Source organism: Pelodiscus sinensis, chromosome 19, assembly GCF_049634645.1.
Source record: "Pelodiscus sinensis isolate JC-2024 chromosome 19, ASM4963464v1, whole genome shotgun sequence".
Classification (NCBI taxonomy): Eukaryota; Metazoa; Chordata; order Testudines; family Trionychidae; genus Pelodiscus; species Pelodiscus sinensis.
The window spans coordinates 3,903,216-3,929,546 of NC_134729.1; the positions used below are offsets into that span (position 1 = coordinate 3,903,216).

At 57.9% G+C, this 26,331-nt stretch overlaps 2 protein-coding genes and 1 long non-coding RNA gene across 6 annotated transcripts in view; 2 read left to right on the forward strand and 1 right to left on the reverse strand.

Annotated features, from left to right (window-relative positions):
• Positions 1-334: 334 nt before the first annotated feature.
• On the reverse strand, positions 335-8,965 carry COQ10A (coenzyme Q10A). Of its 3 annotated transcripts, none has more exons than XM_075901890.1 (6): positions 8,761-8,915; positions 7,758-7,866; positions 3,073-3,234; positions 2,279-2,471; positions 2,062-2,163; positions 335-1,551 (listed from the first exon to the last, which is right to left on the reverse strand). In XM_075901890.1, exons 2-6 carry the CDS (start codon positions 7,811-7,813, stop codon positions 1,384-1,386), a joined length of 681 nt encoding a protein of 226 aa, XP_075758005.1. In that variant the 5' UTR covers positions 7,814-7,866; positions 8,761-8,915; the 3' UTR covers positions 335-1,383. The 3 variants fall into 3 exon arrangements, with proteins under 3 accessions (XP_075758005.1, XP_075758004.1, XP_075758003.1); XM_075901889.1 differs by having other exon boundaries at positions 7,758-7,871; XM_075901888.1 differs by lacking the exon at positions 7,758-7,866 and having other exon boundaries at positions 8,761-8,965.
• Positions 8,937-9,913, forward strand: LOC142818929 (uncharacterized). Its single transcript, XR_012896621.1, has 2 exons — positions 8,937-9,075; positions 9,222-9,913. It is a non-coding gene; the product is annotated as an uncharacterized LOC142818929 (long non-coding RNA).
• A 4,066-nt stretch (positions 9,914-13,979) lies between these two features.
• The window catches only part of ANKRD52 (ankyrin repeat domain 52), a 59,580-nt gene continuing 47,228 nt past the window's right edge, over positions 13,980-26,331 (forward strand). For both annotated transcript variants that reach the window (XM_075901891.1, XM_075901892.1), the window contains exons 1-3: positions 13,980-14,130; positions 18,614-18,697; positions 24,803-24,881. In XM_075901891.1, coding sequence (XP_075758006.1) covers positions 14,104-14,130; positions 18,614-18,697; positions 24,803-24,881 — 190 coding nt within the window. In that variant the 5' untranslated portion in view covers positions 13,980-14,103. The remainder of the gene's footprint in view (positions 14,131-18,613; positions 18,698-24,802; positions 24,882-26,331) is intronic.

Genomic DNA, 26,331 nt, shown 5'->3' on the forward strand with positions numbered 1-26,331 from the left:
GTGCCAGGTGCCACCCAGCCTGGTTGGCTGCCAGGTTCCCCACCCCCCCGCTGGGCCCTTCCTCCACAGCCACGCGTAACATAGCGCCCGGAGGGGGGGGGGGGCAGTGTTCTCCCTCCTTGCTCCATGCTGGCCAAGGACGGCTCCACAGGAGGCTGCAATCCTGGGACCTGTGGGGCTTTGCTCCTCCCACCCAAGCCTTGCCCCAGACGCTTCTCCAGCCCTGCTTTTGTGCCCCCCACAGCCTTCCCTTGGCCAGACAGGGTGCCCTGTAGGCATCTCCAGTGCTGGGGGCTTGGGCATTTCCCACACACACCACAACGCTGCCAGTCGCTCCGTTCTCAGCCTTTATTTCCTGCCAGTGCGGCTCTCCTGCCCTTCTGCTCCCCAGGGAGACGGGGGCCAGGTGCCCCAAGCACTCAGCAGGCAAGTGTCCAACAGCAGGGCCTTTCGCTGGGGCGAGAGCTGGCGACCCGGTGCCAGTGCTGCAGGGGCCTGGGCGTGGCTCGGCCATCCCCTCCCGGCAGGAAGGGCCGGTGCAGCAGGATCCCTCCTGCGGGGGGAGCAGCTGCCAGCCATGTGCCATGCTGCCCTGCCCCTGCCGGATCGCTCAGTGCCATTCTGACAGTGGCCATCTGGCTGCGCCCCTGCCCCTGGCTTCAGGTCCCGGCGTGTGACGCTGGCAGCGCTCACCTCCCCACCAAACTCAACCCGCCTCTCTCCTCCCCGTGCCCAAGAGTGGCAGGAGCAGCAGGCAAGGCAGTGACAGTAACTCTGCTAGGTGCCTTCCCCCCCCCCCCCCCCCAGGTTGGGAGAAGGGTCTCGGCGGTTTCACACCCCACCCCAAAAAGGCACAGCTGCTGGCCACAGACCGGTCCACAGGTGGCCACAGCCGAGGGGCAATGCACGTACCCCCTCGGCCCCGCCCCTCTCCTGCGTGCCCGAGGACCAGGCTGGCCGAGCACGCCTGGGTTGGCTCAGGACAGCCTTGCTGGAGTCTGCCATGACAGCAGCGCAGGGGGAAGGGACGAGAAGAAAAATGCAGATCAGCAAGGGGCCGGGCTGGTGCTTCCCTGGCTGGAGGGATTTTAACCAGCCCTCCCTCTCCCCCCCAAATAAAATAAGTTTAAAATAAAATTAGCTACAAAACCATTGAGCCCAGCAGTGCAGTTCTGTGCGAGGCGCAAGGCCGGGGCGATGCTCCGCCGGGCCTGCGGCAGCCAGACCCAGCCGCCCCGGCTCCACCCCGCTTCTCGGCACACCAGGGCCAGCAGATAAATCAGAGTGCGCATCAGGAGAGGTGAAATCAAATAAATAGTTAAAAGGGGGCGGGGCGCCCGAGCGCCGCCCCCGCAGAGTCTGCACGGGCAGCCCCAGCTCCCCTCACGTTTGGTGAACTTCGTGGAACATGAGCTCCCGGGGGATGCGTGTCTCCGGGCCGAAGACCTTGGCTGCCCGCCGCTCGAAAGCCGCCACCATCTGCTTGACCACCTCGTCGAAGAAGACCGTGGCGAGCTGCGAGTGCAGCAAGGAGCGGAACTCAAAGGAGATCTGGGGAGAAGAGAGGGATGGAAGCTGGCAGGGCTGGGTCAGGGCCCTCTCTGAAACAAGGGGCGGCAGGCAGATGGGTTGTTGGGCTGCTCATATACTGTGTCGCCTGCATGCAAACCCTCCGGGGTCAGCACAGCCCCGCTGGGGAAACTGAGGCCAAGAGCGAGACTCCCACAGCAAGCTGGTGACAGAGCCAGGAAGCGAACCCAGGAGTCCTGGCTCCCAGAGACCCCTGCTCTAACCCCCCGACGAGGTGTCTCGTACAAAAGCGCCCAACGGACCGTTTGCTCCGGTTTTCTCTCCCGCGAGAGTCAGGGAACGCACGGTGGCTGCGGGCAGCGTTTCGCACCCTGCTTCCCTCCGGATGGCTGGGAGCCCTGGCGGCTGACGGGTGCTCCCTAGCCTGTCCCTTCTCCCGCTGCACAGCGTGGGCCGGCCAGCCGGCCTCGCTGGATCCACTATGGGAAAGGGGGAGGAGCCCTTGGAGAGGGCAGGATGGGAGGAGCTTACTGAGAAATCCACCGTGCAGGTGCGGGGGTAGCCTGGGATGCCGGGGCTGAAGCGCCAGCTGGTCTCCAGGTGATTGAAGAGTCTCCCGTCAGTGCAGATGGCCTGAGAAGGGACAGCAGGCGCGGTCAGTCGGACGCTTGGATCCAGGCTCCCTGGGGACCGGGCCCCGGGCCCTGCCCCCACCCTGGGAATCCCCATGTGGCCCCAGCTGCCTCACCTTGACGAGGTGTGGGCGCACCAGGGTGACGATGGAGGTGTATCTCTCCAGGATGGGCGGGAAGCCCACCTCCAGCTGAGCCTTCACGTGGCCCGTGCGCTTGGAGACCACCACCGACTTCTTGCACCAAGGGACAAAGTGCTTGTACTCATCCACGTTGGACACCACCTCGTACATTTCCTGCATGGAGTACCTGTTGGGGGAGACGCCCGCCCTGACTCAGTCCTGGTACATGGCGGCGCAGGGCCGGGCTGGGGAACCGTTCGCCTCTGCAGGGCTGGTTCAAACCCAGCTCGACTCCAATGCCCCCAAAAGCTGGTGCCAGCCCGAGACCTCCCCCACGTGCAGTGAATTTAGCAACAGGCTGGCCAGCAGCCTGGCTCAGTCCTGGCTTGGGCTGGGTCCGGGACCTACACTTTAAATGCAGAGCTACAGGGGGGTGTTAGGAGCCGGGCGGGCAGGCAGGCAGCCTGACTCAGTTCCGGCTCACACCGGGTTCGGGAGCTCAGACACGCCCGGAAAGGGCTGCTGCCTCCCTGTAGCAGAGGCAGCAGTGCGGGGCCACAGGCAGCCAATCTATGGTTTTTAAACTGGCTCCCCTCACGGACCAGCTCCCGCCTGGCACCCTGCACTGCTGCCTCTGGGGAGGAGCAGGGGGCTCTCGGGAATGGGGCCAGAGCACCCTGGCTGCCGGCCCTGCCCCCAGGGACTATAGAATAGCTGAGTAACCGATAAGAATTCTCGAGGTGACCCGACTGTTCAATTAACCAAGCTGTAACTTCCCTACCGCTTACCCTATTATCCGCCTCTCCGAATACTCCTTCCTTTTGTTGGTGAAAGGCCCCGTGAGGTTGATGAATGTCCGGCGGTGCTGGGTGCAGGGGGTCCGATCCAGGCTGCTAATCGCCCACGGCACCCGGCTCAGCAGAATCCCACAGAGAGACCTGGCCCTGCAACTGGAAAGGGCCTGGGGTTAGCCGAGACCGGCCCGCCGCCTGGCCAAGCAGGCTCCGAAGGGAGCAAACGCTGCTCCCCTCCACCGGATGCGACACTCGCTGTGCCCAGGGCCCCCAGAAGCCAGGGGGGCTGCAGGAAACACCTGCCCCAGCCAGTGGGGGAAGGCCAAAGGAATTCCCTCTCATGTGTCAATCACCCCCCCCCCGTGAGCCTATCGGGCCTGAAGTGCCGCACTGCCAAGCTGCAGGCTTCACGCTCTAATGCGGCCACTGCTGGGGTGGGACTGGCAGCAGTTTGGTGACGCAGCGACTCGACCGACCAGTTTGTGGCAGGCAGCGACACTGAGACCCGTATCCTCTGGGCATGGAAAGGTGCCACTCCCGCTGGCACCTGCTCCTTGACTGAGCTTACATGGCTCAGACCCCGCCTCTCAGGTCTGATCCGCGGACAGACAGCACCGCCCTGGGCTTAGCCCTGCCTCAGAGGGGAGCTCTGTCCTGCTCCCTCCTGCCAGCCCACCCAGCACAAGGCATCACGGGGGGCAGTGGTGGGCACCTCTCCAGCTCCCCCGGGCCTGGGTCTCCTGCGGGCCGGGCTGGCGGGCAGTGCTCCCATCCAGGCACAGCGGCAGGAGAGGGAATAAGCTGCTTGTACTCCCTGAGATCTCTGCGGAGGTGCCGGGGAGGGCCCAAGGGCTCCCGGGCTGTCCTCCCAGCAAGGGAGACCCTGACCTTCTCCTCCCTGCTGCAGATCACCTGCTGCTGAGTCAAGAGGCAGGCGGCCCCTCCCCTCCGCCCAGCTGGCCTTACGCAACAGCTGCCATTGTACCCGCCCACCCGGAGGGCACCTCAGAGCAGGAGGAGAGATTCATTCACAGGAACAGCAGTCAGCTGAGCCGGCAGAAAGCCAATGAGGAGTGGCAAGTCCTTGGAGCCGGGATCCAGAGGGCAGATGGGACGAGGGGAGGGACACCCTGGTGCCACCTAGAAGGGCCGACTGAAAGCCACAGTCGCTCCATCTCCGTCAGCAGTGGGGCTGGGGGGGGACACATGGTCCCCCGCCGAGCCCTGTCCCCAGCAAGTCACGGCCTTCCTCTGCCTCAGCATCAAGCACTGGCACCCACGATTTGGATTCCTTGAGTGGCAGGGGAAGCAGGTTTCCTCCACTTTCCCACAAGCCCTGTAATAACACCCTGCCGTGCCAGTGACCCATCTCCGCCTAACCGTGCCCGCTGGCTACACTGCGAGAGCCGGGATTGCAGGAGCGGTAGGTCGCCAGCGTTTTAACTGCTGGCAGGACGTCACAAGGCCCGGGGGCTCGGTTTGCGCTGCCTCGCCTGGACGTTAGCGAACCCAGGCACTTTCTGAAAGCACGGTGCTTGGCCGAGATTTCCTCTCAGCTCCGCAGCCCCGGCTGCTGCTTCCTAGCCCCGACGGGGCCGCTGTCAGCAATCCCGTACGCACCTCTCGAGCCGCTCTGGCAAAAGACAACGCTGGAAAAATTGCACATTGGCCGTAACCGCGGGCTGGGTAGGAGCGACTTATGCAGGGTTCCCGTGGTTTCTTCTCCACAGCCCTGGCAAAGCAGGCCAGCATTCTTGCCGATTGATAGAAGGGGAAACCGAGCCACAGGCTGAGACCAGGCCTTGTCCGCCAAGGCCAGCCACCAGACCTTGCCCCCGCGTGAAATTTCAGTTGGTGCTTTTGTTCCTTGATTTCCCACCCCTAGGCTGGCATGACAAGTGCAGACAAGAGAATCACAAACACAGGAGGGAAGCCAGAGGCAGTTAACAGCCCCCGCACCCTTGACATGGCGGCATGTTTGTGCACGCTTCCGCTTGCGTCGCTGGCAGGCTGGGCTCAGACCCACCCTGGGCAGGGTCATGTCTTGAGTAGGGAGGTTAAATATCCGTTAACTGAACAGTCGAGTAACCTCAGGATTGATCATCGGGTAGTCGACTGTTCTGTAGTCCCCAGGCTGGGGCCGGCAGCCACCGCGCTCCAGCCTCACTCCTAGGGAGCCCCCTGCCAGTGCCTCTGTATCAGAGGCAGCAGCGCGGGGTGCCAGGCGGGAGCTGGTCTGCGAGGGGATCCGGCCTAAAAAATAGCTCCCCATGTAGACCTGTCGCCCTATGCGGCTGCCTCTGATACAGAGGCAGCAGCGCGGAGTGGCAGCAGCCCGTCTCAGGGAGGTTCTGAGTTCCCAGACACAGCACGAGCCAGAACTGAGCCAACCTGCTGGCCAACCTGCTAAAAATGTACTGGCTGGGGGGGCGGGGAGGGAAATGCGTGTAGTCTGTAGCATTAACCTATAAGCTTTTGCTTATTGGTTACTTGACTACACTATTCCATCCCTAGTCTTGAGCTGCACTGATGGCCCATCTGGCCTCCCACGACAGCCTGTTTGTCGGTCCTCAAGTCAGTGCCTGCGATCCAGCCTGTGATGGCTAATGCCTCCCCCCACCCCCCAACTCTCCCTTCTTCCCCACTTGACCCCGGTCCTGGAGGCAGCGGCAGCCTTGACGTGCAAGCCAGCAAGAGGTCACTGAGTGCTTGACAAACGCTCGCTGATCTTCATCACCCCGTCTGCGCAGGCAGGGAGGATACCCCGCGGGGAGACCGAGGCCCGGAGCCGCGCAGCACCCAAGAGTTCCGACTCCTCGCCCACAGCGCAGCCGGGTCGGGTTTTATCCCACTGCTTAAATGCCAAGAAAACAACAAGTCCAGCGAGCTTGTCATCGGGCTGGAAGGGCGGCCATCGCACCGTCCAATGATTCAATCCTGCCTTCGGGAACTTCCTTCCAAAACCCCGGCAGCTTCCCCCCAGCACTACCAGGAAGCCACCTTCTGCCGGGAAGGGAACCTTCGGGTCACTCGGCCTCTTCCGCAGAGGTACAAGGTCTTTCTTTGCTAGTGCGCTGGGGGCATTTCCGGTTCAGACGACGCCCTGCCTCCTCTGCTTCCAGCGCAGAGCCAGGTGGAATGGCTGCTGCTGGTGGCTCGGATTTGATGATGCAGCTGAGATCTACATGAGACGAGAGGCGGGAGCGACTCTCCCGGGGGCAGACTCCCGGCTCAGAGCCCGTTCTATGCCTGACACCGGGCAGCAGAGGACAAGAAGAATTCATGCAAGTGTATGACCTTCAACTGAGCGCACTGCCAGCTTCCCGAACTGCTGCTCAAAGCCAACGCCCGCAAGACCTGTTTGCAAGATGCCACCTGCTCTTATTTCCTGGGCAGACTCACGAACACAAGGGATCCGTGGTCATCTCCAACAGCAGCACCTCAGTGACAGGCAGCTGCCCCGGCTCCGCTTCAAAGTTGTGCACGATACCACTTGCACGTTCTCTGCTCCACACGCTTGGGTGATGAAAAGCCTCCGTTATACTTGAACGCTTGAATGTTTTGCTCTCCCCTGCCAAGAAGCAGGACTGCTCTGGCCAGAAAGACCAATGCATTGCAGCAACTTCCTGGCAGGGCACCACCCGGCAGAGGTCATCGGTGGCAGAAAGCGCTGGTGGCTAGCGAGGAAGAGGATGTTCATTTTCAAGGCCTGGGCAAGAGGGACACTTCCCACAGATCATCAAGGAAGGTAACATCATGTCTTGCCATTCGAAAGAGACTGTTAGAAGCAGCCAGTTCCAGCAATCCCCTGATTGCAGGGCTGCACCGAACCGGTTAGAAACTAACAAAGGAGACTGGCTGCTGAATCTGGTTCCTATTTCTTTTTCTGGAAAGCTCTTTGCACGTTATCATAACATCTTCCATTGCTAAAGAAGCCAACATTGGCCTCCCCTGCCCTGAAGGGTAAACCGAAAGGCCAAGGAAAAAAACAACAAATGGTCCGCTAGCACTTTATAGACTCATGAAACATGTTGATGGGATCATGAGCTTTCCTGGGCACAGCCCACTTCTTCAGATGCCATCGACATGTTCCGTGAGTCTGTCAAGTGCTACCAGACCATTTGTTGTTTTTTTCCTGTAACAGACTAACTCGGCTGCCCCCTGAAGCTCCCAAAGGCCGAGGGCCATTCAGCAAGCCCCTGGTGGAAGGGCTGGACCCTTGCTTCTGTGAGGCTAGATCCCATTTAGACCCAGCAAGTTTTACTAAGCCGGTTGTTGTGAATGTGTGGTCCACAGACCCAGGGTCATGCCTAGGGGATTGCGGTGTCTGGGACAAATCAGCCCCCGCCAACTTGTGGCCTCCCAGGGGCTGAGCTCCGGCATGGTACTGAGCTACCTCCTGCCTTCAGGAACTCCTTCCAGCACCCCAGTGCCTACTGCAGGGCTACTGTTGGCCACAGTGTCCCAGCTGTCAACCAGGGCGGGGGACTCCTTGCACCAAACAAAGGCAACTCAGTCGGGCGGGCGCTGTCCCCATTAACTACGAACAGGGCAGGGCCCACAGAGGTGACAAATTCATCTGCCAGGATGGGCTGCACCAGCCAATCGCTCTGACCTATGGGGACCCAAAGGCAGGGCCCAGAACCATTGCCCGAATTCGCCCCACCCAAGGGACCTACCCCGTGCACGCGAGCTGCACACATCTGGCGCTTTGGTTCCAGAGGCCGAGTTCCATTCAACTAAGCTCGCTTCCGAGAGATGGGCAATCCAGCCGACGTTGCCCCAGGGCTGTGCTGGGCCGGGTCCCCCAGAGCATAAATCACCAGCTTCCCTGAGGCATCCATCGCAGCCCCCCACCCAGCCCCAACACTGCATGCAACTGGCCCCCTCCTCCCAGAGACTCCCCGCTGGGCTCCCTCCCCAGACACCCCCCTCTAGGACCCGGGCCCCTCCTTCCCACTGGGCCCCTCCCAGCACCCCCCTCTAGGACCCGGGCCCCTCCTCCCCGAGCCCCCCCAAACACCCCCCTCTAGGACCCGGGCCCCTCCCCCCAGAGCCCCCCCAAACACCCCCCTCTAGGACCCGGGCCCCTCCTCCCAGAGCCCCCCCAAACACCCCCCTCTAGGACCCGGGCCCCTCCCCCCAGAGCCCCCCCAAACACCCCCCTCTAGGACCCGGGCCCCTCCTCCCCGAGCCCCCCCAAACACCCCCCTCTAGGACCCGGGCCCCTCCCCCCAGAGCCCCCCCAAACACCCCCCTCTAGGACCCGGGCCCCTCCTCCCCGAGCCCCCCCAAACACCCCCCTCTAGGACCCGGGCCCCTCCCCCCAGACCCCCCCCAAACACCCCCCTCTAGGACCCGGGCCCCTCCTCCCAGAGCCCCCCCAAACACCCCCCTCTAGGACCCGGGCCCCTCCTCCCCGAGCCCCCCCAAACACCCCCCTCTAGGACCCGGGCCCCTCCCCCCAGAGCCCCCCCAAACACCCCCCTCTAGGACCCGGGCCCCTCCTCCCCGAGCCCCCCCAAACACCCCCCTCTAGGACCCGGGCCCCTCCCCCCAGAGCCCCCCCAAACACCCCCCTCTAGGACCCGGGCCCCTCCCCCCAGATCCCCCCCAAACACCCCCCTCTAGGACCCGGGCCCCCCCCCCCGAAGAACCCGCTAAGGGCTCTGGGCCCCTCACCTGCCGGGCGGGGTCGCTCCCAGCCGCAGCACCGCGCGCAGCCGCCTGGCCGCCATACGGGAGGGGTGCGGGCTCCGCGCTCCGTCCGCCGCGGACACCGGCTCCGCCGCGCTGAACTCCCCCTCCCCCACGTCACCATAGAGCCCTCTACGTCACAGCCAGAGGGCGGGGCGAGAAGGCGAAGGGGAAAATAGTACCGGCGCCGTGGTGCATTATGGGGGTTGTCGTTCCTGGCGCTGAGACGATTCCTACCCCAAGGCGTCATGGGAAGTGTAGTCCCGCCGCCGAGGCGCCATTGGTGTTGCAGCCGCCCAGGTGCCTGATGGGAATTGTAGTCTAACTGGCAGGGAGGGCTCAAGGCAGGCCTCAGCTGGAGGCCAACAGGCTGCCAAACGACCTCGTGCCGTGGGGAGTGACATGACACATTCACATCATTGCCCTGTGACGTGTCACCCTGTCAGGTCATCCCACGGCAAGGCATCCCCGGCGCCCCGCTGCGCCAGGCCCCTGTCATCCCACGGTGCCAGGCTGCAACGTGACAGCGCATGCTAATGCGTCATCCCGACCTCGCACCGTGACATCATCATGCTGCCAGGTGACATCACACCCGACTGCCCGAAGGAGACACCCTCAAAGCAGCATTGCCCCGCAGCACGTCGCCACCTTACTCCAAACGTGTCGATCCGCCATGGGGGACCCTCGGCACATCACAATGACAACTACCACGATTACACCTTTTCAAATGCTCACAGACATCATTCTGTGTAGCAGCATGTTATCTCCAACAGGGCCTCACGGCATGTAATTGAGCACAAAATTAGCACAGCTCAGCAAAATAGCATCCCCTTGTTATTATTTGTATTTTCACACCAGCTAGGAGACCCACACATGGACGAGGACACATGGACGTTATTGTGACTCAGTGCAACACTCTCATGATCATCTCACTATCATCTCCGACCAAAGCAGGAAGCCATGTCATGCCATCAGAACACATCATAACAACCTTTTCCCCAAAGTGAGCTTTTGCTCCGTGGGCTTTCTTGAGGATCCTAGAAATCATCCTTAAAGCACGACTGGGTCAAACCACTTATCCATGTTTCATCTTTCTTTGACTATAATCATAATAAAATACACTTACCGTTGAACTCTGGTTTTGCATTCATGAATCTCAAAGTGCTTTACAAACTAATATTGACGTCTCAGAGACCTCATGGGAGGGTTAAAACTATGATGCTCATTTCATCGATGGAAGAACTGGGGCAGCAAAAAGGTAAGTAACCTGCCTATGCCTGTGTTGCAGCCATGAACAGAACCCAGGAGTCCTGACTCCTAGATCGATGGGCTAAGCCAGTGCTGGTCAAGATGCATCCCGGGGACCGGAGCCAGCCCACCTAACACTTTGATCCAGCCTGCAGACTGCATCTGGCCAGATTCTATTTATATCCTGCTGCCCGGGCCACTGAATTTCCAGGCAGTGGCTCAGGCAGCAGGATTGTATTTAAAGGGCTCACGACTGCCAGTCGTGGTGCTTCCCCAGCAGGGGCTGGAGCTGTGAGCCCTTTAAATCGCCACAGCAACCCAGCACAGGGCAGCCAGCTCTTTAATTCAAAGCTTCCAGCCCCAGACAACTCTGGAGGGAGGCTAGCCCCATGCTCTGCCCCTTCCACTCCAGGCCCTGCCGGCCCATGACCACCTACCAAAATTCATTAAGTGGCCCCCTTGCAAAAATTATTGCCCACCTCTGGGCTAAGCAATATATCCTGGGACTGATTAGCAGTTAGTGTCTAAACAGTTCCAGATGTCCTTCTATTTTCATTCTCACCACCATTCCCTTTTGACCTTGGAATCTATGAATCATCTAATTCCATCTTCTTTTGGGGAAGCCAGTTACCGAATGTTGCTCAAACCCCAGCTATCAGAGAATTGGACTAGGAATCCCCTCCTTTTGCTTCCTTTGTGGGCAAAGAGAGAAGAAAAAGAGAGGCTACACTACAAATGACTGGAGTAGTCCTCCAGATGCACCAGGCTGCTGATCTTGTGATGCCAGGGAAGGTTTAGTCCGACTGCTTCCTCCTTCGGGGAAATATGTCACTGGTGAAAATGTCAACAGCTGCTCTTCATGGCTTTTCAGTGCTATGATTTCACCTTGATTTCACTGGTAGGTAACACTTGGCTAATGGTCCAAAACCATGATAAAAATAGCCCAGCTACAGTATCAACAGTACAAACAGCTTCCCGGCTCCTCCTCTGAGCTCAGTTCAACCGGAGATCAAAAGTAGAGCCCCAAGTGGTGCTGCCCCACCAGCCCCCCAGACTATGTCCCCACCACGCTCCATGGCAGTCAATGTAAATATGTCTGTGGATGTTGTTTCAAAACACAGAGGCAGCTATTCAAAGCGGCGCCCTCAAATAGCGACAGAGAGGGCAATTAGAAACGCCTTGCCACAGCAGAAAATGGTTATTCAGCTCCTCTGGTTGCACCGATCACTTGTTTCTTTAAACAGGACTTTTTCTTTGAGGCGCTCCCAAAACTTGCCCCAACAAGCACCAGGGTGGCAGCTTTTGGAAGCTCTCCTGAACTGTAGCTGCCTAGTAGAGACTACAGGTCCCTACATCTACAAGGCCCGCTGAAATGTCCCAGGATCAATTGGTAAAGATTTGTGAGCCACTTTTGGGGCCTTTTGTCTGGCAGGTTTCACTTGCCTATGAGGTCGCTATTAGAGTCATTCAGCAATGGTTATCTGGGGTCCACAGAGCACCACTTTGTTGTTATGATTTGTTACTTGTTAAGCAAAGACAATATGCTAGGTGCTCTGGTATAGGGATGTGAAGAATAGTTGACTAGTCCTTCCCCATCCTCCTTGCTGCCTCTATCTAGCCAAACCTGGCAGCCTTGGGACAAAGGAAGGATAAGGGGGGCCCAAAATGTAGGGAGGTCAGAGGCAGCAAAGAAGAGGGGGTACTTCAAAGCAGCAGCACCTCTTGAAGCCTGGTGCCAGGCTCCACACAGCACTGCCCCTTTGAAACACCACATGCAGCCTGGGGCCAGCTGCAGTGTCCCCAGGCTGCATGCAGAGTTTCAAAGGGGCAGCACCACATGGAACCCAGGATCAACTGGGGACTCCCCTGACGATCCTGGGCTCTGTGCAGCGCTGCCATGTTAAAACACCATGGGGAGCCCAGTGTCAGGCAGCACTGCATGGAGCCCAGGATCAAGCCCAGCCGACCCCAGGCTCCACATGGCACCTTTGCCTTTGAAGTGTAGCAACAACCCTAGGGCATCGATTAGTCAATATTTAACATCCTTATCCTTACTCTGGTATCAAAACAATCCTTGGTCTGAAGAACCTACAACCTACAATATAACATCCCAATCCTGAAAACATCTACTACCAAGCGCAATGCGTACTTCCATAAATAGATCCTTTGAATTCATAGATGGAAGCATTTACACCTGGGAGTGAGTTTTAAAGGATCAGGACCTAAAAGACTGGCACAGAAATGAGAACTGTTTAATAGTTAATTTCTTGTGTACATGGTGAAACCAGGAGATTTTAGGAAGGCACCTGAAGAAAGAGATCTGAATTCTGCACTACACAGTCATGACGGTCTCTTCTGGCCTTGACGTCTATGAGAGTCACTTCACTGGGCACCCCTCTGTTTCAGCTTCCTAAAATCAGAGAGTCAAGTCCATGTAAAACTCGGACCTCCTGATTTCCAGATGAGAGGGATAGCCACAAAGGACCAAACTTTCCACTCTGAGGTCCGGTCTCTACTCGACAATATGATTAGTATAGCTACATTTGTTAGGAGCGTAAAAAAAATCATACCCCAACCGATAGGCCTGGATTGGCAAAAGATCTAGTGTAGACACAGTTTTAGCGGCAACAAAAATATTTGGCAAGTCTTAACGATTCCATTGGGCGAACAGAATGAAAAACCGTTTTGCTGGAATCGCTGTCTCCACTAGGGGGATTACCATTGTGTCCGTACCAGCAAACCCTTTGTAAACAAGGCCTGAGAGGCAGCTTGGTCTGTGCTAGGAGTGTTCTCTGGAAAACGTGCACTTGTGCGGCTGCTTAGGAGAAATTCCAATGTTACCCAGCTGATTAGTAGAGCGCCCATAGCTAGACTTTTTGTTGCTACTGGTGGTGCACATCCCTCAGTGCACATCAAAAAATTATTCCACACAGGGTGGGAAAAAATCCACACATGGATGGAAAAGATTAGAGGTAATCTTTTATTGTGAATACTAGATACTTTTTATTGTGAATACTAGATACAAGTCAGTGGATTCTCAGATAGAAGTGCAAAGAATGAATGTAATAATTTGATCAGCTTTTAATTCTTATTTATTACAGGGGCTACCAACCCATCCCACTTGGAAGCCATCAGGAAATGGTGGTAGATCCCTGTGGTTATAGCAATTGACCAGACGTGTAGGTAGGGCTGTTCCTCACCTCTTGCCACAGGCTTTGGGGGGACACTGAGGCACCTAACTTGCCCAAGTTTCTCTATTGTTTTGCTCACCCGTCTCAGCTGAGACCCAACCATGTGGGGTGGATGGACTGGGTTTGAGGGAAGCTCACAGGCCCACGTGCAAAATGGACTTACCTGGATTGCCCCTGTTGAGGCGATGGCAAAGTTCAGGAGAAGTGATGCACCCCAGGGCAAAAAGGGGGTGCCAGGTTGTCCAGGGGGTCCAGGCTGCAGGGTCCAGGCACTGCTGGCAGGGGTGGCCCTAAGTGACCCTCCTCTGTCAGAGAGGATCTCTTTGAGGCCCTGGCACCTAGCCCAGCACCTCTTGGGCCCCAGATCCACTGCAGAGCTCCATGGGTCCCAGGTCACCCCCCCTGGAGACTCACACATCTCGCCCCCCCCCCCCCGGGATCCATGGGGCCTGGCCCCCCCTCTCGGGGATCCATGGGAGCCGGCCCCCCCTCAGGGATCCATGGGGCCTGCCCCCCCCCCTCCGGGATCCATGGGGCATGGCCCCCCCCTCCGGGATCCATGGGAGCCGGCCCCCCCCTCTCAGGGATCCATGGGAGCCGGCCCCCCCCTCTCAGGGATCCATGGGGCCCGCCCCCCCCTTCTCGGGGATCCATGGGGCCGGCCCCCCCCCCGGGGATCCATGGGGCCTGGCCCCCCCCTCTCGGGGATCCATGGGACCTGCCCCCCCCCCCCGGCTCCAGGGCCCCGCCCCGCGCGGGCGGGCTGGCCGCGGGCCGGCAGGGGTCGCTGCGCTCGGGCCCGGTGGGCGGGCTCAGTCCCTCCCCGCCCCGCAGCCGGAGCCGCCGCGGCCGGAGCCTGATGCCGGGAGCTCGGCGCTGAGGCCCGGAGATGGGGATCCTCAGCATCGCGGACCAGGTACCCCCCCCCCGGCCGCGCGGCCTGGCCCCCCCCCCCCCCCGCCGGGCGCCGCCCCAAGGCCCGGCCCCGCCGCGCGCTGCCTCCTTCCCGCCCTCGGGCCCGGCCCCCCCGCCCGGCCCCCGGGCCCCCCCGCCAGTCCCTGGGTCTCCCCGCCCCCCTGCAACCCCCGCTCCCCATCAGGTCTCCCCGGGCCCCCCCCGCCCTCCGGTCTCGTCGCCTTCCTGCCCCCCCCCGCCGGGTCCCCCCACCCGGCCTCCGTGCCCACCCCGCTCCGCCCCCCTGCAACCCTCGCCCCCCATCGGGTCCCCCCGCCCCCCCGCCTGACCCCCGGGCCCCCTCGCCCCCCCTCGCCTGACCCCCGGGCCCCCTCGCCCCCCGGTTCCCCCGCCTCCCCCGCCGGGTCCCCCCGCCTGACCCCCGGGTCTCCCCGCCCGGCCCCCGGCCTCCGTGCCCCCCCCCGCTCCACCCCCCGGGTCCCCTCGCCCGCCCCCCGCCGGTCCCTGGGTCCCCCCGGCCTCCCTGCCCCCCCGCCTGACCCCCGGGTCTTCCCGCCCCCCCCCCCCGCCTGCCCTCTCTTCCTGATCCCCGGGTCCCTCTGGCCTCTCTGCCCCCCCGCCCCCCCAGTCTCTGCCCCCCTCGGCTTCTCTGCCCCTCCCCGTCTGACCCCCGGGTCCCCACCCACCCCCCGGCCTCTCTGCTCCCGCCATCCACTCCTCGCCCCTCCTCCCGCCTGCCCCCAGGACCCCCCTCTGCCCCGCTTCCGTCCCTCCCCCATCTTTTGCTCCTTGCCGACCTGCTGCCCCATTTCCCCGCACCAGCTCCGCCCCGCTGGGCCTGCCTGCATCTCCCCCCCCCATCGGTGTCTCCCCATCTTCTCCCTGCCACCTGGCCCTCCTGTGCCCATCTCCTTCCTGACCCCGTCTCCACCAGCCCCCCCACATCCAACCTTTTTAACCCGCAACCTCCCCAAAAAATGTCCTGGACAGGATTTGAGTCTCCCCGCCTTTATTCCTGCCTGCTCCCTCTGCACCCCACTCTCCCCTTCTTTCAGCCTCCCTCTGGAGAGAGGGGGGGTTGATTTGGCATCATCCACAGTGGGCACCCCACTTTCACAAGTTAAAGGGCAATTCATCTCACCCCCCACACACTTGTGTTATTTGGGGAGTGGGGTAGCATGCCCTGCCGTTTCCCTGCGTGCTGGCAGGCATTTTGCATGTCCCCTGTTGTCTGGGGTGGGGATGTGTGATTCAGCATCCCTACAAACACGGGTCTTGAGCCCCATTTTCCTTGGGGGCAGATGTGAGGCCTGTTTGCACACCACTTGGCTTGTGGGACAACACCCAGCTCAGCAGGGCTGCCTGATCTCAGTAGGTACCCCCACTCCCCAAAAGGGGTGTGTGTGTGTGTGAGGAAGAGCGACTGTTGCGGCTTCCATCACCACGCACCATTTCCTTTAGAAATAGGGATGTTAAAATGGTTAACCGGTTAAATGCTAGCGCTTCACCGGTGAACCATTTTAACTTGGAGTCTGGCCCTGCAGCGGCTATGGGGCCCAGCCGGCTGGTCTCTCTGCTATGGGGGCTGCTTTAGCCACCCCTGGGGGTCACCAGCAAGGGTGGATCAGCTGGTTAACATGTAAGCATATCAGAAAGCCTCATGCTTACCAGTTCACTGTGTCACAGCCCTTCTTAAAAAGGTCAGGTTTCAACCATCTCTGCTTTTGCAAGAAGCGGGACTTTTATTTCCCTCTCCCTGCAGTGTATATACTTCATCTTCCTAAGGCAGGATATGTTGATGCATCATTGTTCTTTGCTTCTCTCCTGGCTTGTCCTCCAATCCCCCTCCCCTGGCCTACCAACATCTAATCTTTACCCCCTGATTTGATGTGACAGGTTTGTTTTTGAGAGCCAGGCTTCTGACTCTTTGAAGCCAAATATTTACCCCTCCCTTGGTCCCTTGCTGTTGCAATCTCACTGATAGGCCAGGTTTTTAAAGCCTCACGTGTCAGGGAGAGAAGGAAAAGGGGAGCTGACCTAAGATTTAAATAGAATTTTTTTTTTTGGGTAACCAAAACATGCAGCTTCCCTTGTGAATGGTAGGTGGGTGTGTCCGTCCCAGCATTGCCGGCAAGCGCCACTGAGGTCTGTGCAGGGCATAATTATCGGCTGTGCATCCTTTTTTGTTTTTGAAATGCCTCATGCTGGTACTAAGTCCGCTGCATTCCACGCAAATGACTCGCTCCTTCTCTCTGATCCCCCCCACCTGTAGCTGCTTTCATGCCTGCGTTTGGACGGAGGGGATGAGCGGGAAGCTGGGGAGCAGGGGCGGGAAGTCTGCCCTGGAAATGCAAGTTCCAGGTTCCGGCTACTGAGCAGATGCCGTGGGGGCTTGTGGTCTCCAGTGCTTGGTGCAGAGAGCTGACTTACTGGGCTGCCTTGAGCCGAGGGTGTTTGTTTTCAGTCCTGGCCCCAGCGCACTTGTTTCTGTACAGACGGAAAGGCCCAGGATAAACAATGGCGGGTAGTCTGGGCCTGGCAGAGAGGTGCAGGGTAGCTGCCAAAGCGTGGGGCTGCCTCTGCTGATGCAGGTGTGTTATGCCTGTGCCGTCAGAACCAAAGATGCCAGTTGGGATTCTGACTTCCCCTGAAGTCCATTGTCCAGGGTACAGCTCCTGTTAACTGTGTGGTCTCAGCCTCCAGGAGCAGAGAGGTGGGGACGGAGGGTGATGCTAGGGACAGACCTGGAGTCCGAGTGCATAAATAACTGTTTGTCCTTCAAGATCCATTTTAGGCCACCAGGAAGTTCAGTGTCGGCATTTTCTGGCTAAAGCCAAGTCTTACGGCAACTAAAGCTAGAACCAGGAGTAGTGTTGTGGGAGGGGAAAAGGGTTTGGCGGTTACTGAGCATGGGATTTGAGAGGCCCACTCTAGGCCGTGTTCACTCGGCTCCCTACATGGGCTCTGAAGAGAGACTCCTTGGGTTCAGGGCCTGCCTTTCTGCCTGCAGGAGGCTTTTCATAACAATCTAGCTGTCTTGAGTATTTGCTTGACTGATGCTATATCCCATTGGGAGTGAGCAGCTCAGGGAATTTGGAGGAGGGATGCAGCATCTTTCCCCTCTACGGCACTCGTTCCAAATCAGGCTGGGTAAGAAACGTAGGAACTGCCAGACTGGATCAGACCTGTCATCCATCTAGCCCGGGGTGGCCAACCCCTTAAAGTGCGGCTCGTGAAGCCTCCCCCACAGCTTGCAAAACCATCCCTGCGCCCCTAGAAATGGTCCCCGCCCCCCAACTCCCTGTGCTCTCCGGGGCAGGGGAGCTGTCCAGTGCAATGATTCAAGATGTTATCGCCAAGATGGCAGCGGCAGACAGGAGCCTGATGTGGCCAAAAGGCCTTGTCTTTTAAAGGGGCAGCATTCTTCCCCCCCTTCAACAACTCTGGGGGGCTGGTAGGGAGCTCTTCTCCCCTCCCCCCCCCCCCCCCCCCCGGTAACAAAACTTGCTAAAAAAAAAAGGTTCTGGTGCAGCTCTTCACATTTTTCTGCTACTGTTTCGGCTCTGTTTGTTTAATGGGTTGGCCACTGTGATCTAGCCAGTAGCCTGTCTCAGACCATGGCCAGCACCAGCCGCTTGAAAGGAAATTGCAAGCAGCCCCCAGGGAGGGCAGATGTGGGATAATCTACCCTCTAGGAAGGTCTCATCCCAACAGAGAATGGTTTAAGCTGTGAAGCAGGAAGATTTGTGTGTCCTCCTGAACCAATTTTGTTGGCATTATGACTCTGGCTAGTCTTATAAATGGCCAATCCCTCTTTTACAAGGTCCCCAACAGAGTAATCAGAAGCCGTTGCCAGCTGTTGAGCGTGGCCCCTGTGTGAAAGGGGTTTGGGCCTTGGGCCGGTCCTCAGTAGGAAAGCCTCCACATCAGAGAACCCACCACAACACGCAGCAGTTGGATTGTAGGGAAGCTCGGGGGACCCAGGGTTTGGTCCTGTTCGCACTGACCAGGATCTGGGCCTACATGGGTGCTCTCTGACCCACCCTCCCAACCGTGGTCTTTCCAGGTCTGTCGGTGGGGTGCTCTTCTTGATCATATGCCTTTATTCTCCAGGGTGGATAACCTGGCAGTCTGCACCCCCGCTAACTTCCCTTACGTTTTCTAAGCTTTGCAGAAGCAGCAGGGTCTGTGGTTTTTGTGTTTTGGGGTTTTTTTAAACAGAAATTGACTTGAATGAATATTAAAAGCCTTTCGCTGCTGGGTTGGGGGGAAGCTCCTGTTAGAAGCTGCGGCTGGGTCTGACTCCTCACTGGCATGGCTCAGTAGATTTTGTTCTTTGCCACTGAATCTGGGTCCTCCCAAAACCAGAGGTGTGGTGGTGTCGCTAACGTCTCGTGCTGGTCTCGGGGGCGGGTATGGATCTCTTCTCGGCCGTGCACGTTCATTGTCCCTGCCTCACGGTGTGATTGTCTTTCTCTTTGCAGCCTCCTCTGGTCCAAGCCATCTTCAACCGCGATATAGAGGAGGTGCGGTCATTGCTGAACCAGAAGGAGAATATCAATATATTGGTGAGTGTGGGAGGAGCTGCTGCCGGGCACCCTGACGCGCCGGTCTTAAATTGAACAGTCCACTGGTTTGCTGCTGAAATACGCTTGTGTTGCCAAAGCAGCTAGGGTGGAGCCGCTGTGCTGCTGGTTCGTGGGCAGGAATCTTTTCTGCAGTGTGACGGAGCCTAGTGGTCGGAGCAGACAACTTGGAGGCCAGGTGTCTGGGTGCTTGTTCCTGGCTTTGCCATTGACTTGCAAAGTTGTGCTCTGGGCTGGTGTTATTTTTGGCTCAGATTTTTAAAGGGTTTTTTGAAACACTTCACTGCCGTAGGCTCCAAAGTCCGGTAGGTGTTGGGATGCCTCCATATCTTTAGCAGTCTGGGCTTTGTCCAGGGCCTCTGTCTCCCCATCTGCAAAATGGGGGTAACAGTTCAGTTGAACCTCTCTGGTCCAGCATGATTTTAATTTGCCGGATGTCCACTCATCGCAGTGGTCTCCAACCTTTTTAAGCACGAGATCACTTTTTGAATATAAGTGCAATCCACGATCTACCCAAATCTACCGCAAACCCTTGTCCCGCCTCCTTCATGCCCCTTCTCCAAGGCCCCGCCTCTGCCCCACCCCTTCTACGAGGCCCCACTCCTGCTCACTTCATCCTCCCTCCCTCCCCCATTCTCCTTCCCTTTCATCAGGCAGGGGCAGAAGGTTGGGGCTCAGGCTCTGGTCTTGGGCTAAGGGATTTGGAGGGTGACAGGGGCTCCGAGTTGAGCCTGGGCAGGGAGTTGGGGTGCAGGAGGGGGTTCATGACTGGGGCAGGGGTTCAGGATGAGGGCTCCAGCTGGACATTGCTTACCTCAGGTCGCTCCTGAGGGGTGGTGCAGTGGGGCTAAGGCAGGCCTGGCCCTGCACCACTCTCAAAAGCAGCCAGCAAACTCCCTCCATCCCAAGCCCTGTTATGCCCCCCCCCCCCCCCCCGTTCTGTGGAGATAGGATACAGGGTGCGAGGGGGGCACCCTGACATCAGTGCCCTCTCCTTTCCCTCCCCTGCTCTGCACAGCAGCAGGAGGCTCCCAGGGAAGGGCAGGAGATACACGGCAGTGGGGAGAGGAGGCCCTTGACAGCCTCTTGGCCAAACCAGTCAGGATCCCCTATCACCAGCTCCAAGTCCTACCAACAGATCCTGATCTATTGGCTGGTGACCACTGATGTATTGGGGGTGGCCAAGTTTGCCAGGGTCCCATAAAGTTTGTTTACAGCCACCAGTCCTGGCTCTCAGTGTTCTGTGCTGCTGTTTAGCTCTAATTCCTCCCCCCAGTGTCTTCTCAGAGCCCAGCCCGCAGTGGAAGTGTCGGGGATGCTGCTTGACAATATTGATCTCCTGTGGTGTGGCAAATTCTCTGGTTCAGCAGCAGACAGGTCCCGAGGGTGCCAGGCTGGAGAGGTTCAGCCTGCACAAGCCGAGCGTGCGGGGGGGGCTGGGCGATTTACCTGCTGTTTAGAACGCATTCGACTAGCGCAGCATCTTGTCGGGTTTCCGCTCTTCGTTCGAAGGCTGCAGAGGAATGGAGGGGCAACGAGGCAGGACTGTCGGGGGAGCAGAGTGAACGTCCCGAGGAAGGCAGACGCACTATTTCTGCCCTTCTTTTAAATTGGGCTGTAGAAAGCACTCGAGTGGAGTGGGGGCATAGCCAAAATGCCGCCTACCAAGCACTCCTTCCTACCTGGCTGTTTACCCTGCGGATATGGCCGTGCAGCTTACCACACCCGTTGAGTTGTTTGGGGAGGATCTGGCCTCGTGGGTTGAAGGTGTCGTATTGAACCTTGCAGCCTGTAGTCTTCAGACCACACCCCGTCTTTAGGGCAAATAGCAGCTGCAGTTTCGTCCCTCTCTTGCTAGTTAGCTGCATCCCTCTAGCTCAGGACTACCCAACTTTGGAAGCTCCGGGGGCCACAATGATACTCCCAGCACATGCAGAGGGCTGCAGCTGAAGTGTGGTTGCCTATACATGCAACTTTATATGCAAATATATGCAAATAGCTTCTTTCACACTGACAGGCATGAATACGAAGATGAAGGCAAGACTGCACAATATGCGGGCCTGAGGGAGGGAGCAAGAGATAGCTCAGTGGTTTGAGCATTGGCCTGCTAAACCCAGGGTTGTAAGTTCAGTCCTTGACGGGGGCCATGTAGGGGTTTGGGGCAAATCTGTCAGGCATGGTACTTGGTCCTGCTGTGAAGGCAGGGGACTGGGCTCAATGACCTTTCAAGGTCTCTTCCAGCTCTATGAGATAGATACGTCTCCATCTATTATATTATTATCAGGGCTCGCCAAGCAGTGGAGAGCCCTGCTCGCCAGCCGTGTGGTTCTGTGAGCTGCACATGCGCAGATCACGCAGTGCCGTCGGTGCCGGCTTGTAATCTACTTGCCACGGGCGAGCAAATTACATGATTTGTCGAGCCCTGATTATTATGATCATCATTTAAGTCAGTTCTGCTGATATTAATAAAATGCAATATTACCCGATTTCTACCCATGTCATAGCACTTTTAATGAGCAACGATAGTCCAGGAATGGAATTTAACTACTAAAATGCATATCCACAGAAGACCGTTATATTGACTGCTTTTTTGTTTTGGCTCCCACCTGCCGGCTGCGTGTTGAGCCCCGCGTAAACCCAAACCGCACCATGCAGCCCACAGGCCGCATACTGAGTAGCCCTGCTCTAGCTCCCGGTAACGCTCGTTTTGGGCGTCCTGCTTTTAGAGGCCTCCTTGGCTGACGGTGGCACGTGATGTCGCCTGAAGAAGCAGGCCTGAGGAAGAGGAGTGTAAAATCCACGTGCAAATGTTCCAACCGGTCTTGGAGGCGACTGTTCCCTTAATCTGGTTCACAAGCTTCCTGCGAACAAATCAGTGGGAGGTTGTGTGGCTGAGAGGTCTGTCACCTCCTACTGGGGAGGCTGGACATGTGAGCAGAGTCCAAGGCTAGAAGGGATCTGGCCTGGCCATCAGGATAATCCGAACCAGGGAGCTCCCTGCTTGGCCTGGGTCTTTTAGAAACACATCTAGCCTTGATTGAGAAACTGCCGCCGACGGAGCATCCGCTATGACTCTTAGTCAGTTATCTCAGTGACGCTCCTCCTTGTTGAGAACAATTGTCAGCCTCGGTGTCTGTCACCGGATTGGCTCTGGGTCAGCCATTAGTTGCTCTGTTAGACTGGGTTCTAGCTCGGTGCCCCAGGTTCTGTGTAAGCGGCCTACTCCCCAATAGGCCCAGGTCTTCCTTGCATGCTGCTCCTTGCTGTGCTGGGGGCTGGTGTTATTTTTTCTGCAGGTTCTTGATCATTGCATCTAATGTTTCCGCCTCCTGCTGGCCAGGCTGCAGAATGCGTGGGGTTAGCACGAGAGACGTTAAATATCGGTTAATTGAATAATCGATTCACCTCATGAATTCTTATCAATTCAGTGTTTCTCAACCTTTTTTTTTTTTTTATAAAGTACCCCTTTAAAAAAAATAAGTACCCCCAGTACCTACAGTTTTCAGACACATTTTTTTCTACAATTGCAACACATTTGTTTACACAACTGAATCGTAGCCGGGCAGGCGAGGAAATTTTTTGGGTGTAAAAAGTACACCAATAATAAAGCACTGTAAAACTTACAACAAAAATTCAGTCTTCTCCAAATTTCAGTTGTGTTGATGAACCCACCAGACTTCTCTCTAGTACACCCAAGGGTACTCATACCCCTGGTGGAGATACACTGAGTTCCTTGACTATTCTGTAGTCCCCTGGGGGTGGGGCCGGCAGCCAGTGCGCTCAAGCCCCACTCCCGAGGAACCCCCTGCCATTCCACGCTGCTGCCTCTGGATCAGAGGCAGCAGCACAGGGAGCCAGGCGGGAGCTAGTCCACAAGAGGAGCCAGTTTAAAAACCAGCTCCCCTCAGAGACTGGCTGTCTGTCGCCCCACGTTGCTGCCTCTGATAGCGCAGGGTGGCAGCAGCCTCTGTGCAGGGGGGCCAAGCTCCTGAACCCGGCGCGCGCCAGAACTGAGCCAGGCTGCCTGGCTCCTCAAGGGAGCCAAGACTGAACTGGGCTGCTGGCCGGCCTGCTAAAAAATTTACTGGGGGGAAGGGAGGGAATGTGTGTACAGGCAGTCCCTGGGTTACATACAAGATAGGGACTGTAGGTTTGTTCTTAAGTTGAATTTGTATGTAAGTTGGAACTGGTACATATTGTAGGGGAAACTCTAGCCAAACATTTCTCCAGAGCTCAGTTTTATTCTCCCACACCTCACTTCCCTCAGTCCTTTATTCTCAAGCTGAGGTGTCTGCTGAGAAAAGCCGCTCCGCATCTCCCTGGTCTGCTGGGGGGGGGGCGCTAGCTTCGCGTCTCCCTGGTCTGCTGGGGGGGGGCGCTAGCTTCGCGTCTCCCTGGTCTGCTGGGGGGGGGCGCTAGCTTCGCGTCTCCCTGGTCTGCTGGGGGGGGGCACTAGCTTCGCGTCTCCCTGGTCTGCTGGGGGGAAGCAGCTAGTGCGGGGTTGCCTCACCCCGTTTGTAAGTAGGGATCCGATGTAAGTCGGATCCATGTAACCCGGGGACTGCCTGTAGTCTATAGCATTAACCGACAAACTTAATTGGTTAATGGACTCCACTGTTACATCCCTGGTTAGGACTCTTGTGTACCCTAAATTCAGGGCTGCATGGATCTGAGTCGAGCGTTGCGGACTCTGTGCTGGCTCAGAGAGCAGGCCCAGCGTTTTGTGCCAGCCGCCGGGGACCAGTGATTAGATCACATCCTGACACGTTACACAAAGAGGCCACAAGGCTGTGTTCCGGGGCTGCCTCGTTCAGGGGCGCGATAACACCTAAAGGGACTGGGTCATGATCCTCCTTCCTCTCAAACGCCTTTGCTCTGGGAATAGGAGAGAAGGATTAACACTTAATGCGCTTAGCGCCTCGGGTGCTGATTTCACTGGGGACTGAGATTCGTCAGTTTCACTTTCCGCTTCTCCGGGTCCTTTGGGGCAGGTCCTAGATTCTGGAAATCAGCAAAAACCCACTTTTTTGGTTTTTTACTTAATACAAACATACAACTTTTCTTAAATGCAACTAATGTGTGAGGCTTAAAACTAGGGATGTAAAATCCCGTTTAAAATGTTAACCGGTTAAATTATGTTCAACTGGTGGCATGTGGGGGGCGCTAGAGCAGCCCCCGCCCACGGCACAGCCCAGTGGGTCTGGCTGGGCTGCTTCAGCTGAGCAGGACCCCCCGCACCAAGGGTGGGAGCTGCTCCGGCCAGGCCGGGGACTGGTCACCAGTTAACTGGTAAGCATCACCTTGTAAGGGTGGTGGTTAACTGGTTACCCGTTTACATCTCTACTTAAAACTTTTCTTGCGCCTCCCACTCGCTTGGCGTTTGCCGACACCAAGACAAATGCCTCGAGGGAGGGGTAACCAAGGATCCAGCATCAAGCAAAGAAGACTGATCCGATCTCAGCCGTGTTTCCTGCACGGTTTTAGCTTCGCCCAGGCATTTAGGCATGATTTGGGAGCTGCTCACAGCACTCGACAACTTGCATTGCTGTTGGCCCTTGACCCAAAGTCTAAAATCTCAGGCTATGGGGCTGGGCAGGTGGAGCCCTGGGGTGATGCTTGGTGGTTTTCTAAGCCTTTCGTGTAGGCATCTCCCTGTGTTTTCAGACCTTCGTTCAGCCGTGCCGTGCTCTAAGCTAGACACCATCTCTGGTATCTGGAGCACGCAGGAAGGGAAGTGACTTGCCCAAGACCACAGAGCAAGTTAGTGACAGAGCTAGAAATGAGCTGAGAATCTTGGCTCCTAGCCTCTCCCCCCTGCGCTAACCATTAGGCCCTCTTGCCTCTCCAAACTGGGACTAGAACCCTGGCTCCCAGCCCCTTGCTTTACCTGACACACACCCTTTAGTGCATGGTTTCCCCACCAGACTGTGTTGTTGCTGGTCCAAAGCCAACACGCCTCCTGCTCACACCCGGATGCTGGGAGATGTTTTTGTCTTAAGGGAGGGGAAGTTGGATGGGGAAGAAGCTGTGTTCACTGCCCCCCCCCCCCCGATAGGTGCATCACGGCCTGTCTTATCTCCCTTGCAGGACCAAGAACGCCGAACCCCCCTGCATGCTGCTGCCTACCTAGGAGATGTACCAATCATTGAGCTCCTAATACTGTCAGGTAAGGGAAGGCCTGCCCAGTACAGCTGGCAGCACGGGTGCATGAAGGCTCAGCTGGCCAGACCCTCCTCGGGGTCTAGCACAGAAGGGCTGCAGCGCCAGGGTGCCGGGGTGCAAGGGATTCTCCTCCGCAGCAGTCGTTGCCTGAGTCACAAGGGCAGTGTGGTTGGTTGCTCTCCCCCAGATCCCGAGAAGACGCTTGTGCAAATCTTAAAACAACTTGGGACTGGTCTGGAGATCGGGCACCAGCAGAGGTGGGGGGCGCCTCTCGCTGTACTAGGTTATGGATCGGGACTGGGGGGCGTTGAGTTCTGGGTGGGGCGCCGGGGGCTGTTCAGGCTTGAAGAGTGTTGACCGCACCGGCCGGGGGAACTGCACAAGTGGGCTAGGGACCAGAGAATGTGGCTCAGCACCTGCCCTGCAGCGTGTTTCCTTCTAGCTCTAGGTACCCGCCCTCCATTTCCCTCCGAAACAGCTCACATCGGCGTCCACACTCCCTCTCTCACGTCACAGGTGGGAGAAACAAGGCCCCTCAACCCACCTCCACCTGCACTGCTCCCCCGCTAGGGACCCTCGGCTTGTCAGCAGATCCTAGTCAGCCCGACAAGCAGAGCTTTGGGGAAATAGTTTCCCTGAGCATTGCTAACTAGGCCTGGCTGCTTGAAGGGGTGGTGCTCCAGCCACAGCATGAGAAACCCCCCCCTTTCCCCCTCCCGTTGCCTGTGGCTTTCAGGGCAGGTAAGCTCTACACAGGAGAGCCAGGGTCTGGCAGAGCAGGGGTGAAATAAGCAGAGCCCACCGATTCCTGCAGTGCAGCCGCGAACTCCTTCGTCAGGACCACAGAGGCACAACTAACAGAGACCTACCGGTTCCAGCTTGACATGCGCCATCTCTGTCCCAGCAGCCTCCTTTTAGATCACAACGAGGAACTGCATTCTGGGACTGGTAGTCTTGTGGCCGCTGAGAGCCAGGCTGAGCAGTGCCTGCTGGGAAATGCAGTTTTTTCCATCCACTCCTGGGCTGAGTTCTCTCTGCGCCAGGCCAAAGAGCCGCAGCCCTTGACAGGTTCCTAACGCAGCCCTCTGCGGAGCGTAGCTTATGCCCCTGGTGCTGCACGCTGTCTCTTGCGGCATCGAAACGGAGGCCGGCTCTACAAGGCGGCATCATGGCTTCAGAACTGCAGCTGTGCCGCAGGGTAGACATTGCCTACGTGACAGAAGGGGTCCTTCCATCCCCCCAGCCGTGTCGACACCGGGGCTTGGATTGGCTTAACTCCCAGCTCTGAGGTGTGAATTTGCCCCCTCCCCCAAAATGCCATCGCTTTGCTGACCTTGCGGTCAAGCCAACTATGCTCAAAAGGCTTCCTCCTTTAACCGAGGAAATTGACATGCTCTCTAACCAAGCAGATGCACCACAGCGATGGCGCGTTGGCTCGTCTGGCAGCCTGGGCC

What these genes read in the sequence shown, in the direction of transcription:
- COQ10A (XM_075901888.1), bottom strand. Translation starts at nt 8,816, where the DNA reads ATGGCGGCCAGGCGGCTGCGCGCGGTGCTGCGGCTGGGAGCGACCCCG. An exon ending in TCGGAGAGGCGGATAATAGG is followed by an intron (nt 2,472 to 3,072) that starts GTAAGCGGTAGG and finishes CTCCCCCAACAG; the next exon opens with GTACTCCATGCAGGAAATGT. An exon ending in TGCGCCCACACCTCGTCAAG is followed by an intron (nt 2,164 to 2,278) that starts GTGAGGCAGCTG and finishes GTCCCTTCTCAG; the next exon opens with GCCATCTGCACTGACGGGAG.